General features: G+C 32.6%; 1 protein-coding gene across 3 annotated transcripts in view; it reads right to left on the bottom strand.

The window, feature by feature from the left end:
• Positions 1 to 8383: 8383 nt before the first annotated feature.
• The window catches only part of LOC108364291 (CDK5 and ABL1 enzyme substrate 1), a 54958-nt gene continuing 45792 nt past the window's right edge, over positions 8384 to 17549 (bottom strand). The window contains exons 3-9 of one of the 3 annotated variants that reach the window (XM_017617906.1): positions 16825 to 16948; positions 16603 to 16763; positions 12663 to 12695; positions 10299 to 10413; positions 10045 to 10235; positions 9466 to 9670; positions 8384 to 9399 (exon numbers count right to left, since the gene is read on the bottom strand). In XM_017617906.1, the coding sequence (XP_017473395.1) occupies positions 9259 to 9399; positions 9466 to 9670; positions 10045 to 10235; positions 10299 to 10413; positions 12663 to 12695; positions 16603 to 16763; positions 16825 to 16948 (970 nt within the window). In that variant the 3' untranslated portion in view covers positions 8384 to 9258. Of the gene's footprint in view, positions 9400 to 9461; positions 9671 to 10044; positions 10236 to 10298; positions 10414 to 12662; positions 12696 to 16602; positions 16764 to 16824; positions 16949 to 17549 lie in introns of all 3 variants that reach the window. The other 2 variants (XM_017617908.1, XM_017617907.1) reach the window with 2 other exon arrangements.

The following is a 17549-nucleotide window of genomic DNA, read 5'->3' as shown; positions in this document are numbered from 1 at the left end:
CCATGGATAGACATCGAAAGAAAAGAAGTCAACGAACACAATGGTAGGACCAAGTTCAGAAGAAGCTGTCTCCACTCGGGATGTACAACTGGCGAGACCTTGCAAAGTAGAGAGGCGATTGACGAAGTTTTTTGGTCTCAGCCCATACCGACGAACGGTTGTAGAGCCAAACAAGTAGAAGGAGAAGAAAGAGCTACTAGACTATATTAGAATTAGTTTAAAGGAAAAGCAAACAGCTGCAATTAGTCTTGGCGATATAGCTTTTTGAAAGCCGGGCCCATAACCTAAATCTACAAACCAATATACTACTTTAAATCATTTACTTTGAAGGTGAAATAGACCACCATGGTTCATAATAATAATAATAATAATAATAATAATAATATTGTGATGCATCGGAAGTGCATCTATTTTTCCTCTCTCTATTTCTGTTTATGAAAACAAAAATACTTGGACGAAAACGAATGCGAAGAAGAATACATAGGCGAAGACGAATGTAAGGCGAAAAGGAAACAGAAAGACTACGACAAATACGAAGGCGAAAGGAAAAAGATGGACTAAAAGGAATGTGAAGGCGATAACGAAGACCAAGACGATTTCAAAGTCGAAGCCGAAGTCTAATACGAAGGTTGATACATATACGAAGACGAATACGCAGAAGAAGACAAATACGAAGGTGAAGACAAATACAAGTCGAAAAGGAAAAAGAAAGTCTAAGAGGAATACGAATACGACAAGGAAAAAGGAAAGGCTAAAAGGAATGCGAAGGCGATTAGGCAGACGAATGCAAAGGCGAAGACGTACATAAGTACGAAGGTTAACACATATACGAACACGAATACGCAGAGTAAGACAAATACGAAGACGAAGACAAGACAACGGGAAAAGGAACGAAGAAATACTAAGAGGAATACGAAGACGAACGCAAAGGTTAATGAAACAACATATCTATACGAAAACGAATACGCAGAATACGAATACCAGGCGAAAAGGAACAAAGAAAGACTAAGAGGAATACGAATTCTGTGACGAATACGAAGATAGTGACGAAAACAAAGACGAATTCGAAAGCTAATCCGTAGAAGTCGAGTAACTCTTTATATTAGCAGCTATACAAATCTTTTGGTTAAAAAACGAACTAGAAATAAATCAAAGGCAGTTTCACATCCGTTGTGTGGGCGCGGCACACTTTTTTTCTAAAGAGCGAAATACACAACACAAGCGGCTTGACAAACCAAGCGAAATTTCCCTTTGCTTCAAGCCATTTGTGCTGTGTATGGGGGTGTTTGAAGGTTTGACAAACCGCTTGAGGGAAATTTGAGCAAAAATCAAAATTTTTTGATTTTCTGGCCGCCATGTTGATGTTTGATCAAACCGCTTGCGTTGTGTATAGCAAAATCGCCTCATTCGCAACGAAATTTTCACCGAGTAAGGACGTAAGAGAGGAAAATGAAAGAAAACCATAATATTTAGCATTGCGAACTGGAAGAAAACTAAAATTCTTTGCTTGAACGAGTCATGTTTGCATGGTGTATGGCGAAATGGGAAAAGTAGGTTTGAAGAATGTTTGACAAGCCGCTTGTGTGGTGTATTTCGCTCTTAAGTGTAGTTAGCCATACACACATATGTATTTTATGTGTTGAATTACTCACCCAGTCACTCAGTCATGTGATATTATTTCAACCGACTCTTTTCCGCAGAATACCAGGCGGCCAAAACACAACAGCAGTGGCGGCCAATATTAAGCGCCGGGTGCATTTTTCTGCCTATGAGTATTCGTTAAAGTAAACACTGATGTAGCTTAACAGAAGAGCTAAGGGCAATGAAAAACCTACTGCCAGTTTGTTGACGTTGCGACGCTTATCAGTGCAATACGATAAGAGGAAATATCGATGGGGAAAAATTCACTTTATAAACAAGAGACAACAAATCAAGCAAAGAAAGGCAAATAAATACAATGGATTACGTGAAACAATAAATAAAACATAAAATCCACCAGAGCGACAATAGAACTGACGCTGACGAAAAAGGTTAAAGACCTACGAATTTGGTGAAGCAGCGAATGCAACAAGTCAGTGATGGGGGGAAACTGAAAAAAAAAAACAGTACAATAGAATTATAAGCGCTGCAGTTCAACAAACTATTTCTTGGTGTTGTCACAAGGCAGGGGATATTTAGACAAAAGGTGGGGTCTGTAGAGGAGAAGTCGCAGCCGCGTATGAATGTATGTGAATCGAAACGGTGCATTTAATAATTTGTCAGTTAGACAGACAGACAGATAGACGGTTGCTGAACTCTCTGAATGATATGTGTGAATGTAAGTTGTTAGCCAGAACGCCAAGCAGTTGCTCGATAAGCCATGAAAGCAGGAATGCGCGGGCACCACTTCACTTCTGTTTGCTTGTTTTTGAAATGCTTCGAGAGTTGCTTTGTCAGCCGCACGGCGTTAGAACGACCAAATTTGTCGACCATAATACCATACATACATACGTGGGTCGTATTACAATACCGGACAGAGTGTGGTTGGAACTAGCAGTTGTTGCTTTCTGTGCGCCTAATCAAATGACAAATAATCGATCGAAAATAATTTATTGATTTTTGATTGATGATACTCATAAAAAACGTAAATATTTATCGGAATCATTGTTGAAGCAAGCAGTTGAGTGTTTGTGGAAGGTCTTACCGATTATGCGCACAAATGTAAATCATTTGGTCAAGCGTAGCGTTCTTTAAAAGGTTTATTGTTAGCTTTCGTCTTGAAAAGTATAAACCTTTTGTGCTTTTCGAATAACAAAAGAAAATTTAATGCGTTTACACATTTGCATGTAAATATACTTATTTATGTACATATGTATGTACGTTAGCTTCATTTAGTCGGCTTCTCTCCTTACTTTTTGTTTATCGATTTTTTTTTTCGATGAGACGGATTAGTTAGCTTTAGCAGCCCGGGTCCCAGTAATCTTAGCAGGTGAAGCATAAAAAAAAACACTCCTAACTAATATTAAAATATTAAAAATCACAAAAATTCGGTTAACAAAAATTTCATTGTGCATTTGCTTGGCGTTAGCCGTGCTCCCCGGTCATTCCCCTCTCATTTTAAAAGTGTTATGAGCACTACACACGATTGTATACACTTCTATACAAACATACATGTATGCATACTACATATCCATATGTATGCATTATACTTTTGTGGAGCTCAGTGGCTCATCGTTCGCTTCACATTTTGATTTTGAATGCCCCAAACTAGCAAGTATGTAAATGCAGTGGAGCACAAAGTACATAAATACATACATATCTACATTAGACCGTACCACCTAACTGGCCAACAAACGAAAATTCGCCGTATACCTCTAAGTCTAAAGTATTTTTGCAATGCCATTACGAAAAACCATTTTGTTTTAAACGAAACTGTTGCCTTTGGATTTTTTCGGTGACATCTACAAACGGCAATAATTTGTTTTTGAAATAGTCTACTGGAATAATCGAAATACTTCCTTAGCAAAAGTTTAATGATTTTTGGTGATTTTCTAATTTACTGACATTAGTGTGGTACATTATGCTTATAAGAATTTAGATCTGGTGGGTAAGTACTAGAATGGGATACTTGGGATCACTGAATTTGGTAGCCAAAAAAAATGTCTCCTCGAGACGAAAACATTTATATATCATCCAAGTGTAAATGCCAAAGATATGACGAAAAATTAAAAAAAAAAAATCCGACCGCTGCGTTCGGCATTTTTTTTGTTCGAAATTGCATTGCAAAAATACTTAAAATTCCAAGGTGTACGGCAAACTTTTTCTGGTACGGACTAATGTACTACATACATATGCACATATTTAAAACTATGCGCATGTAATCAGCTTAATTTCTATTTTTTTTTGCATTTTTAATTTTTTATTTTTAAAACTTGGAAGTGTAGAAAGTTCCGTCCAAGTCGCATTGGAAGAGTATTTGAAGAGGAGAAGAATAAGAGGAATGAAGAATCGGTGGAAACCCTCATAAATTTTCACTTCACTGGCTGCGATCAGAAGCCAACGTTATAGGCTGAAGCGAGCCTAATTCAATCCTCAAAAGTTTTACTGCACTCGCTCGTATGTACATACATAGATAAAGAAAAGAATAAAATTCTCATTCAATAATTTTTCACCATACAAATTCCATGTCTCACACAGCATTACACCGATAATGCTTCAAAAGGGAGCCTATGATATTATAGCTATAAAAGGTCTAAAGAGCCAGCATCAGCTTGATATACATACATTCCACAAATCTGGAAAATAGTCAAAACTCTTCATTCCCAAACCGGGAGGAAGAGCTCCCGTAAGAGCAAAAGAGCATTCTTCCTGCCAAAGCCACTGGTAGGACGGTTTGGGTACGTACATACTGAAAGCGGTGCCGAGCCGAGCGGCTCCGGGCGAAGCAAGGCGGTACTACGGCAGTTCACACTTGGCGAGGCGGAGCAGCGTTTTTCGCTTGGAATCGGCTGCAAATGGTAAGGGAACTCATCTAAACGCTTAAATGCCGTGCTATCTTGTAATTGTGGATACCTTGTAAATAAACCGATTTTCCATACCAAAATACTCCTAGTATACCACAAAATTTACCGTTATGGCGCTGAAAAATCAAATGGAAAAGTTTTGTATGAACCATCTCATACAACTGTAGGAAATAGAAACCCTTTGAGAAGTTCTAACCTATCGACAGGCCAAGAGGCCTAACTATATTAATGTCAGGTTAACAGAAATTGCTGAGCAGTAACACCCTCGTCGGCTTCTTTAACGAAGGTTTTTACAATATAACAATCGAATAAATTACACAATACCCTTTGAAGATTAGGGTGGTCCTTCTATTTTGTTCGTGGACACCCTTGCTTTCGTTGTCCACACATGGGTGTCGAGTCGATCGATCTTTTCACTGGTGCATCGTTATCCATGCGTCAAATATGGCCAAGACAACGGAATAGATGTATTTTCATGCGTTTAACTATGAAGCTAATTACGAGTGTAAACTTGGCAACACTGGATTTTCGGCGTTTACTTATTTCGGCGCCACACTAGGCAATGCCAATGTTGTCGAGTCATACAATGTAGTCTACGACTTACGAGAATATTATTTTTTTTTTATTCATTCAATTATAACTTCTATGTTTTTTAAAGTTGTTTTTGACTTTTTTAGTAAAATTAAAACCCTAAAAACTTGAATTAACTAATGATAAAATAAAAAACATGGAATCAAATAAAACAAACGGAAATAAAATAAAGTAAAATTAAATATATATATATCAAATAAAATTAAGAAAAAAATTAAGTAACACATTTTTTTGGCAAACTCTCCAACCGAGGATCGAACCTGGGACCTGCAGGCTTGTAGTACGCAGCCTCACCACTCGGCTACCGCGGATGAATTAATTGCCTGCTATGTTTACGTATTCGTTTGCTCAGGGAGCCTAGAACACAAAACTAGCATAGACTTCCACCTTGTCGTCGGTAATGTAGTTAACGTATTAATTCAAATATGTTCTTATTCAATTATAATTTTATTCCTATCCGAATTAGTATGGAGATTGCATTACCGATGAAAAGGTATATGCCATGTTAGTTTCGACCTTTCGCCGTTTTCCACGCTCTCTGAGTTTTGGTCAGTGTTATCATCGAATATTCCCTTGACACGAGTTAAGTTTGGCAATTAACTCTAGGACTTAATCCGGATCAACTGCAGTTAATTTCCGAGATAATTCCGAATTAACGAGTTGATCCGGATTAAGGCTGCCGCCTGTCTATGATTTTACGCAATGAGGCTGATTGTCTATGTCATTAAAACAGCTGATGCTGTTCGTCATTTCATCCTTTTTCGTATCCGTTGCTCACGCCAAAAGACCTCTAAATCTTGCATAGAATAGTTCCCTCGAAAGAACCCAAAGCCTTCTCATATTTATGCAACGCCGTCCTCGATTCTGCGCTTGTAGAGCGTGATTTTTTTCGTCGAGAGAGCTGAGTCCAAAGTTGACAAAGTCTCCAGTACTTCATAGTTATAACTGCCATTAGTGGCGCCTTACCAGGAGGCAATATCCTCCAACTTGAAGTCGTTTCTTGGAAAGCCCATTTCGTTGAAGGATAAGGCCTTTTTTCCAGAGATAACCATTCGGGATATATAAAAACTATTCTTGTTGTTTCTTGAGTTTAAGTTTGTTGAGAAAAATTACAGAAATTTCATACACTCAGCGAAGCTGAGAAGGGCAAACTAGTAATAAATAAAACAAAGTAAAGAAATTATAAAAATTGAAGCCAAGTCGAACCGCTAAATAAAAAGCTACTTATAATTAAATTATAAGAAAAGAACCCTTGATTCGATACTTAGTTCGTCCTTAGTTTACAAATATACAGAATTCCAAAAGGATATACTTTTTCAATACACAAATGTCTTTTTATTTAAATAAATATTGGTTTTGATACAAACAAACAAAAAAAAATAATAACTTCGTATACAAAAGATTAACATTTCATAAAATAAGTAGTGTTTGAGCAAAAAAGGAAAACTTACATACATACATGCATACATAGGTATTTGAAGGCAATTGCAAATTTATAAATCTAAGCTAAATATTGGAACCAAAACCCAAAAACTGTATACGAGCTTAAACTTAAGACTAAAACGCTTTAATTTGTGTTTTGGTTTACACTTAATGTATTTAATACATATGGAATTTTCTGCTTTTTTTGGGTTAGAACAAAGAACTTTAGTTTGCATTAAACTTAAACTACAAAAATATTTCTTACACGCATACAAATACATATATATTTCGCAAGTAGTGCTCACACTCAAGTTCTCACGCACAAGCTTTGCAGACTTTATTTTATTTTGTATCAACTTAAATAAGTACAAATATCAAAAACATCGTCTCATACTTTAAGGTATGTATGTAGTATATTCGCATTAAATACGATATCGTTCATATATATGTATGTAAGCATTGCCAGTAAACTCTAGGCTAGCAAAGAGAATATCGTATGTGATTATATTTACTACTTTAGTGCATATTTTTAATAACATTATTAGGTGTATTAAATATTAATAATATGCAAAAATGTAAAACTATACTTTTATTTACTTATTAAGTTTTTTTTTGAATTTTTTTATTTCCACGTGTGCCTAAGATAAGATATATTTTTAGGGAAATGTAAAAGCCTAATTTAATCGGCTGCCTTTTTTTACTAATTTAAAATGAAGCTAAGAGATATGGTTGCGATTCAATAACGCGAAAGTCTATATATTTTATATGGCAAGTCATAGTAAGACCCATGGACAACATCCACTTGACATTAAATGACAAAATTGTTATTGCCGAAGCCGCGCTTTTCAAAAGTACTTATATCATTTAAATTCCAGGTGGAGTAAAAAGTCATTGAGTTTTGAAGATTTTACAACAAGTTTAAAGTGGAAGACGAAACTCTGAATTTTCGCCATGTTTTGCTGTTATACTTTCGTGCGTAAAATGGACGGTGGCGGTGCTCTAAAACAACGTCAATGCCAAAACTGGTTCAAGAAATTTAGAGCTTGTAATTTTGATATGAAAGATGTTAGCCAGTAATGAAGGCTAACCAAGGTTGATGGCGAAAAAAACTGACCGCAGTCCGACCCACATTCGTATCTGGCCAAGGACTGTCACTCCAGGATCATTCCTCAAAAAATGTTTGAGGAACAACGGAAAAATAAAGGTATTGATCAAGTAATACCCACGTTACATGAGGCAAGAGATTGCAGAAATTTTGAAAATCATTAAAAAAAAAAAATGTTTCCAGTGCTCGTCCTGATTTTATAACATAAATGAGAAATGGTTTTATGTGAAGCTTTGGCTTTGAAAAACATACCAAAATACACAATGACTTTTTTCTCAACCCGAAACTCATCAATATTACATTTTCTAAGTCCAACTTATATACTGCAAATTTAACTTGCATTCCAATGCTGAGCTAATTCTTCACTATAAAAAAGGAACTAAGTGGCAAAAATTTTTCGTCAATGCAGTGTCTAGTGGAATTTCAATATTAAGGTTAATGAATGTTATTACAATTTTATTTTTTTAATCCTTTTTTTCAAAACAGGCTTATGAGAAATTAACTTGGTTTTCTTTGCTAAATTTTCCTTCTGTTTTGCATAAATATTCATATTTTGCTCAATATACCTATTTTTTATTTATCTATTTAGCTAATATTTAAGTATTTTATATGTATATGTATTGTTTTTATTTTATTAATGCCACAAATTATAAAAATTTCGTTTAATTTTCACCGATTATTTTACATTCCTTATTTAAATTTTTGTTTACTTTTCAAAAGTATTTGTATTGCATGTTTTTTAATTGAGTTTCGTTTACTTTTTAAAAGCGCTTGCATTGTCTAATCATATAAACTTCGCTGAATATTTTTATAGATGCATGTGGGTGCACAATTACGTATTATTAAATGTTGTCAATTACGCTTAAAATTTTCGCTTTAGCAATGTGAGAGAAAAGTGTAGCTTCTTATTCTAATTGCAGCCAATGTTAAAGTTGTATTTGCTCTGCTCAAAAAGTCGATAATGCTTACTAAAATGCTAACATTCTAGACACATATTAACTAATTTATGCGTTATAAAAAACATTATTATTCTCGTCAGCTTTCAGATTAAGTGTCTTTTAAGTACAAATTTACGTTTTCAAAATATCATTGTATAGCAATTTCGTTCTTTGATAAAACTTAGTTTTTCTTACGATCAAATCTTAAAGTTTGCTATTTGTAGAAATTAGGAGCACTAACCGTAAAAAAACCTAAGCGAATTTTTCCCAAAATTTTATTTTTTGGTGCATTTCTGTATCAAAAAGAAAATTTTAATAAAATGTCGTTTACGTTACTTTTGCGGTTAGGGCTCGATTTATAACTGCATACTTTTCAAAAGCCCACTGCTGCAAGCTACGCCACCTGCGCTCACAAACTATCTCTCTCAATATTATTCCACTAAATGACTTGCTCTAAAATCCAATATTACTTCATATACTAAATCGCTATTATCTTAATTATTTTCTTAATCAAATTTATTGCCTTCTTCATCTTCAGTTAGCGTCTTCCAACTTTACTCGCTTCCAATTGTCTTCATTTCACATTTCTTCCACCTCATGCCTTCATTCATACTTATTTTTTGCTGCTTTTCCGTCGCCGAAAATAATAATGCGATGTCACCGCTACCAAGCGCTTTTCGGCAAAGCGTTTTGGCCAATTCTAGGATTCGTATAGTAAACGTTGATAGTGCGGCAACACCTCATGCATTGGCACATGCAAGCTAAACTCCAATGCCACAAGTACAACGAATTCTGATGCGATTAACTCTTTACGATTGAGACGAAATACATTTTCAGTTTTCTGCGTATGGAGAGGAATAGTAATTTAGTTCGATATTCGGTGGACTGCAACTTCATTCATACTTACTTCAATTAAACTTTTCAGCGCTTCTCCTTTGACATCATTCATTTTAGCGCTGAGTAGCATACAAGCGCCAGCGCATAGCTTACGATTGCTCTTATTAATCAGATTACCCAAAATTAGTTTTTCAAAGTATACATATGCCTGTGATATTGTGACCAAATCGATGCGACTATCCAGCTTGTTGATGCGACGCATTTCCCGTTTGATGCTGGAAAGAGATATATAAATGGTTTTGAATTAGTAAAGGGGATTTATAATTTGGCCAGAGGCCCGTAAGAGAGCGAAAGATGATTTATTGGCTAGCAAGTTTTGCGGGGAATTGAACCGGAGTAATGAGTAGGTACTGAAAACGATGTGTTTCAGTTTGTTAAGAGTAAACATATAGAACGTTAAGTGGCTTCTGAAACTGAAGATATTCAAATGAAATTCATAAGCAGCAGCCAGAGCCCTAAGACTCTCCTAAGCCCACTGGGAATCGAACCAAAATAAAACCGACGACCTAAGTATCCACACTCAATAATCACACAATCCATTTCGATTGCCTTTCATATAAATTGAAATACCTTTAGTACCCCAACTCACCTTCTTAACTTGCTCAATGTCAATTGTATGTGTGGAAACTTTTCACGAAATTTATCATTTAATTCCTTCTTCAAATCTGATGGACGCACATAATCGATCACCGATGTCATATATGAAGTGAACGTGAGCAATGTACGATGCTTGCCCGCAATCAATTCGGGATCATCCAAAATATTTGCTGAATATTGGCACTAATGAAAGTTACAAGAGTTTTTAGTTTAATAAAATTTTTTTTTTAAATCTCCACGACTCACCTGCATGCCGCGCGTGCCATCGGTACACAATAGCAAATTATCATCCAAATCCAATTTGATGTCTGGTGTGGGACTTGCGGTGCTATTGCGATGTGCATTGTCATAAGTGAAGCACCTGAATGGAGAATTAGAGAAACAAAAAATATTTTTTAAAGATGTTGCTGAAATATTTTTCTGCAATTAAACAACCTTTACAGACGTTTAACGCTTAAATGCATGCAAATAAAAATAAGTTTGGTGTATTCTTTTAGACGCAAAAAAGTTGGAAAACATGCAACTCGAATTTTGGCAAATCAATAGAAAAATGTCTGATATTTTAGAAGTTAGCGAGCCTTTTTTGGGCTTAAGTGAACACATATCTCTTTTGTGTTGTAAACTTATGGCGTTTTCGTTTCTACAAAAAATGTGTCTTCTCATCGCCCTCTTCTTAGTGTTTGTGCATAGTAGGCAAAGAGAAGGTTGCATTTTTCGGTAGAAACGAAATCGACATTAGTTTTCTTTTGCTTTTGAAAAAAAAAAAGAAACAATAAAAAGTGTGTTTATAAATTGTTGTGTGCTATGCTTTTATGCTGCTGGAGTATTATGTTGGAGTTATGGCATAAAGCGTTTTGTATTCTAGTGATGTTAGTATATTTTATATGTAAATGTTAGCGATTCAGTGGCATTTAGTAAAGGAAAATAAAAAGCGAAAATGCACTACGTCGAAAACTGGTGAGAAATGATGTTGTTTTTTTTTTTAATTTTCGATTTTTTTAAATAAATTAAATTTATGTATACATATACATTAACTAAATTATAAGTATTTACGTATTTGTTTAACTTTACAATTCATCCCATTTTGAAATTTTAATTTATTTCATTTACTTTTTCCATTTTCCAATTTTTGTGTACATATTCTTTTTTTATTATTATTATTTTTTCATTATTCTGTTTTATTTATTATTTCTTTGTTTCATTTATTATATTATTTTTTATTTTCTTTATTTTTTTAATATCTACTAATACATTTTTTTTAAGTGAATGCGTCTTCTTTGTTTAATTAAGATTATTTATTTCATTATATTTTTATATTTCAATTTAAATTTTTTTTGAATAACGTAATTGCAATTATGTATATATATATATATATTTTTTTTTTTTCATTTTATTTAGTCTAATTTGTATTAAGTTGCATGTATTTTTTTTTTGATTATTTGTATTTTTACTTGTTTATACATTTTAATCCCAGCTTTGCATTTCCTAAACAATTATTTTTTCATAAAAGAAATTAAAGGTTAATTTTATATGTATTTTTTATTTTATTTTGTATTATATTTTATTTTATGTTTACTTAATTTTCAATTACTTAATTTTCAAATTAATTATAAAATTTGTTTCATTTTAATTTTTTCTGGTTTTTTTTTATTAAAGTGTTTTATTTTATATAAGTTAGGTTACTTTAATTTTTTAAGCACATAATACAAATTAATTTAAAATTTAGTTTAACTAGTATTTTTTATTTACATTTTATTCAACTTTATTATTTTTTGCTTTATTTATTTTTTTATTTAAATTAATATAATCTAATTTAGTTTTGGTTGTATTCTTTTTTAATTAACTCGTTGATTTGTACAAATTAAACTGAATTTATTTGCATCACAAGACAAATATCGAAAAAGCTCAACAAAATGTTTCGCTCTCAACATTTTTAATTAAAGTACTTATAGATTACAAGCAGTCTTTAAAGAAATCAATGGATACACGATTCTTCCCATAGGAATGGAGTCGTTAAGATCTATTTTTAGCATTTTTAGCATTTTTAGTAACCAGGGTTAGTTTTTTAAACAGGAAATACGGCTTCATAATGTTTAAAGAGCGTTAATATATTTAAGCCTGTTTGGGAATTGGAGCTTTTTAATTCTTGATTTTTTTTTTAATTTTCCAAAAAAGGCACAATTCTAATTATTTTAAATAACTTTTGGAATTCATTCAAAATTTTGTAAATTTATTAATAGCAATTTTTATAGCTTTATATTTTAATTTTAATTTTGTAGCTACCGTATTACAAATATCTATATTTTTTATTTTAAGTTAGTTTCTATATCTTTTATTTTTAAATTTGAAATTTTGTAATTCTTTATTTTTTTTTTATTATTATGTATACTTTTTTAATATTTAAATATTTTTTTTATTATTCATTTTTATTTCCTTGTACATAGTTTGAACAGAATTCATAATATTAAAAAAGTTCTTCGAACACTCTAAAACCGTATGTCTAGGCGTTAAACTACACATACATACATATGTACGTACACTAATCAGCAAACAACTAAATTTAAAAATTTTACACTTATACGCTTAGATATTTTTATTTCTTTTAGTTACCATTTTCCCTTCTGCCACGTTATGACTTTTGTCCTGTAAATATATGGCGCAAAAAATAAAGATTCCAAATTAAATATTTATCACATGTTAAAGAAACTGGCAGCAAAATACTGTGCTTGGAAGTTTTTGCATGTTTAATAGATTGCTAAAGGTGCAATTTTTAACTCAGTAGAGTAAGAAGAAAATACATATGTACAATTTGCAATACACTAAGTAACTATGTATGTATGTAATTGCCTGTGGTCAGGAATGTTCAACATGTGACTTAGTAGTACTCAAATTTCAAAAAAAAAAACAACGTAAACATAAATATTGGTCACTTGATTTGCAAATAATTAATGCGCAAATATTCTTCTTAAAAAAAAATACATAATAATAAAAATTTGCTTATGCGCAAAAATTCCATATCGCTAAAAAAAATATAAACAAATTGTTTGCAACTACAAATGTATGCATCAGCAGCAGGGTTCGAATTTCTTTACATTTAAAATATTTATATGTATGTATATAAGCATGTATTGTGTTGCATAAACTGCGTAGTAAATATAAAATATTAAAAATGCAAAGATAAAAGGTGTCCAAATGCAAAAATTAATTGTAAGCAAACGAGAAACAGTTACTAACAAAAAGCATATTGAGGTAAACAAAATAAAATACGAGTAAATTGAAAAGAAAGAAATAAAAAATTTAACAACAACACAAGCCCTTTCCCAAAGCTGATGCATACAATTCGCAAAAAACAAAAACAAAACAATAATTGAAGAAAAATTAAGTTGAAATAAAAAATAAATAAACACAAAGAGGCATTAGTATGATGAAATTTTCGTGGCCATTTAATAGTTTGAGTATTCTTTTCAGTAATTACAGAGTTGGTAAAATTTTCTGTTTTGTTTGTTTATTAATTGTTAAGGTTTCCGATTTTATGCAGAATTGCTGAACTGAATTAATTTGATCGCAACAAATTTCTACAACATAGAAAGGCAAATGGTATAGTAATTTAGTTATATTACCAATGATGGTCATACTTAAATACTTTTGTATTCAAAGTATCTGCTGTATGGGTACTAAAATACCCATATGCTTTATTTAGAGATGCGTAGAAACTAAATTAAAAAAAAAAAACACGGTTGTGTAGGATTTGCTGAAAACCAAGGTAATAAGATTCGAAGTATTTAGGAAGTACTTAATACAAATACTTATATAAGTATTTGAGGGTGCTAAATTCGAAGCTCTAAGGTAATTGGTATATTTCGAAAAACTAAACGGTTCTTGAAAAGTAAAAATAATAATAATTCTTGCTTTTTATACCTTTCAAGAACATAAAATAGTATTATAACTTTGGTCCACAAGATTAAGAGTAAGACCTATTTAAAAGTATTACCAAATGATCAGAAGTCAAGCTGAGTCGATTTAGCCATGCTCGTCTGTCTATCTGTATGCACACAATTTAGTCCCCCATTTTTCCGCGATATCAGACTAAAATTTGGTAAGCGGGTGTCTGCTTATAATCTATTAATCATCTGTTGGAACCGGCGAAATTGGACCACTACAACATACATATATATGAGATTTTGCGCTATAACTCCTACATTTATGCAGATAGGTACATGAAATTGTGCACTATTTATTTTTTTAGTTATTATTAATAGGATGTAAACAGTGAAAACGACAATAATCGGGAACTTTAACTTATAGCTCCCATATAACTGATTGCTCAGATACGAGAGCTTTTACTTAATAACTCCTTTATTTAGATAGCTGAAACCGTGCAATTTCGTGAGCTATTTTCTAAATACATTATCACGCAGTCTACATAAGAGATCGTCAAGAACAGTGCTCTATAAGTATTTACTTCTTTATTTTTGAGATCGAGAATGCTTTCAATTCTTTGTGTTCTACTTTTATTGTAGTGTATATATGTAAGTGTTTTTTTACACGGTATTTATTTAGAGAAATCGATCAATGATCACCGATCAGATAACACTGTGGAACATCAGTTTAAGGGACTCGAATGAAATAATACCGAAACGTTACCATCTAGGCGTGCTAGTCGACCCTAGCGGATACCGTTCCACATCATCACAATTGATTGCTTTTTTTGGTGACTCTTAGTAAAATTTAGCGCATAAAATTATTTTATTTAGCCCTTTAAAAAACTTAAATTGTTCTACAGAGTAAGAAGAAATAAGTGCAGTGGCTCATGTAATTCAAAATTAGTTTTACAAGTTTTCAAAAGTAGGGGATGTCTTGATACACGGGAGGGAACATTAAAGCTAACTTCACCCAGAAGAAGCGGACTTGAAATTGAGCCTGTCAGTAATTTAACCGAAAAAATTGTACCAAGCATTTCGCTGCGACTGACAAGTGTAGAAAGATTAATAAGTTTTAATCGGCTCGTATAAGGCGGACGGTTATACATATTGAGAATCCCAACGGAAATTTCTTAAAGCAAAAAGTAGGAATGTTTTTAAATTGATTCTATCTTGTCTGAGTAAATTTGATACCTAGGCTTCCAAACCACCGAACCGTATTCCAGAATCGGTCTAACTAATGTTGTAAACAGGGTTTTAGTGATATAAGGGTCACTAAATTCTTTTGACCATCGTTTCACAAATACAAGTACACCTTTAGCCTTGTTGACTCTCACATTAATGGGAAGATTAAAATTAAGTTTCGGATCCATTGTGATACCAAGGTCCACGAAATTGTATACCTGTTCCAAATTATGGTTATCTATTGTATAAGAAAGTGGCTGAACAGCTCTTCGCGAGAAGCAAGAGAATAGTTTTACCAAATAAATAAATATCAAACGAAGTAAATATTACAAAATTAATTAATGGTTTTTATTTTAATCTCAAAAATTACTAAATCTTTTTTTCTCAATTTTAACGACTTTTAGTTTGATGGACTGGACTTCGTAGAGTTAATAACAAAACTAAACCGCTAGCTTGCTCTTGACTACTAACCTGCTCGAAGTCTTACTTTTTACTATATATTACCTTGTATTTAGGCAGAGGAAAACATTGCTTGCCGATAAAATATTTATTGCGTGAGGTCATGCTTTAATTTGCTAAAGACATTCTGACTATTTTGGGGGGTATAAATAAATTTACACACCCACAAAACAAACAAAAACAAAGCTCACTAAAGAAATTGCGTGTCAACTAGACAATAAAAGCGTGTAATAGCTGACAACGCCAAACTAATTAACGCAGCGCAGGCTGACTTCGTCGAAGCAGCGCGAAGACATTCGGACCAGGGGTGCAGTGCAAATGCCTTAGTACGATTTGGCATGGAAAACTCCGGCAAAGCGACAGGGAAATAAAATGCTTGCGCCGCATAAAAATGTAAGCAATCAAAAGCTTGAGATAAGACGTCAGTGTAGTTGGGTGGTGGTGAAAAACGCCTGATGGGCAGCAAAAAAAAAGAGAATTAAGAAAAAATAAATGAAATCGTTAAATTCTACATTCGCTGCCTCATTGCTTGGATTGTACATTGCGTTGTGCTTTTAGTTTCTAGCTACGCTACACTAAAATGCAAATATACGATATCGATTGATATTAGGTACTGTTATTTTTATAGGTATCTAGCTGAATGGTGAGAATGAGGGAGGGTTATTTTTTAGCGATTTGCGAAGCATGTAGTTAGTAAATATTGTAAGCACACAGGGAGAGTCATGTAGATGTGTTTTTGTTTTTTCTAGAGTAAAATGAAAATGGTGGTGTCTAATTAGATAGTTTGCCTTGGGAGAATTCGATTAAGTGTAAGTGTTTGTGCGTGCGTGCTATTATATGAAATTTTGCAGGAGGAGCTGAGGGTGAAAGCAGAGTTCAAGGCCACTCTGAACACCCACTCGGTCGTCGATTTTCCTCGCCAATTATCTATATACATATGTATGTATGTATGTATCTTATCTGGGTGTTCACACTGTTCCACTCACCTGGCAATGCCATGATTTTTAAGTGCTGCTGTACTTGTAATTTCTATTTGACTCTCCAGCAGTGATGTATTGCCTGAAGTGCCACCGACACCACCATGTTTGCTTTTACTCTCTTTGCCATAGTGGCGCGAGGGTATGAGTAGGTGGCCATAGGAAATTTCCTGTAATGATAAATTTTCACTCAAACTATTTATAAGAAAAGCTTATTTAGTTGGCACTTACCTGACCACTTTCACCCTTTTCGATGCCCATTAGGTCGAATGGATCAAATGGTGCATCGTTAATTGCCGATAGAGGACGTGAACCGGATGTGTTGCGTCGACGACCCTCCTTACGTATTTCGGCTCTGTGTGAAAAGGGAGACGATTGTGTTAGTGAATTCAATTTCAAATGGAAATTATTTGAAAAAAATAAAATAAAATAAAAATTAAACAAATTGATTGGAATAAAATACAATAAAAAAATTGTTCAATAAAATAATTTTTATTAAATAAAATATGACCTAATAAAGAGGATCCACTTAGGAAACTGAGAATAATTAAAAAAATTACAAAAAATTAAAAATTTTAAAATATAAAAACAAGATAAAATAAAGAATATAAAAATTAATTAAATAAATTAGTTGAAATAAAATAATAAACAACTAAATTTAAAAATTAAAGTTATCAAAATAAAATGAAAATTTAAAGGTATTGTAATAAATACAAAATTAATAAAAAAAATAAATAAAATAATAAAATAATAAAAAATAACAATTCTAATATCTGATAATTTTCTTGAAATTTCCTTTTTTTATCGTTTTGCTCATTAAATTTTGATTCTTTTAGATATTATTATAAACTATCGTTTTTATTCATTTTGAACATACATAAAAATTTGTTAACAAATAAAAAAATAAAAATAAAAATCATTTTGATATACATACATTTGTGTAAATAAAAAAATAC

The sequence above is a fragment of the Rhagoletis zephyria genome, unplaced genomic scaffold (assembly GCF_001687245.7).
Source record: "Rhagoletis zephyria isolate East Lansing unplaced genomic scaffold, Rhagoletis_zephyria_1.1 Rzeph_scaffold_01517, whole genome shotgun sequence".
In the NCBI taxonomy this organism is placed as follows: domain Eukaryota; kingdom Metazoa; phylum Arthropoda; class Insecta; order Diptera; family Tephritidae; genus Rhagoletis; species Rhagoletis zephyria.
Note: the sequence above shows the minus strand (reverse complement) of the source record. Positions and strands in the feature narration are given on the sequence as shown.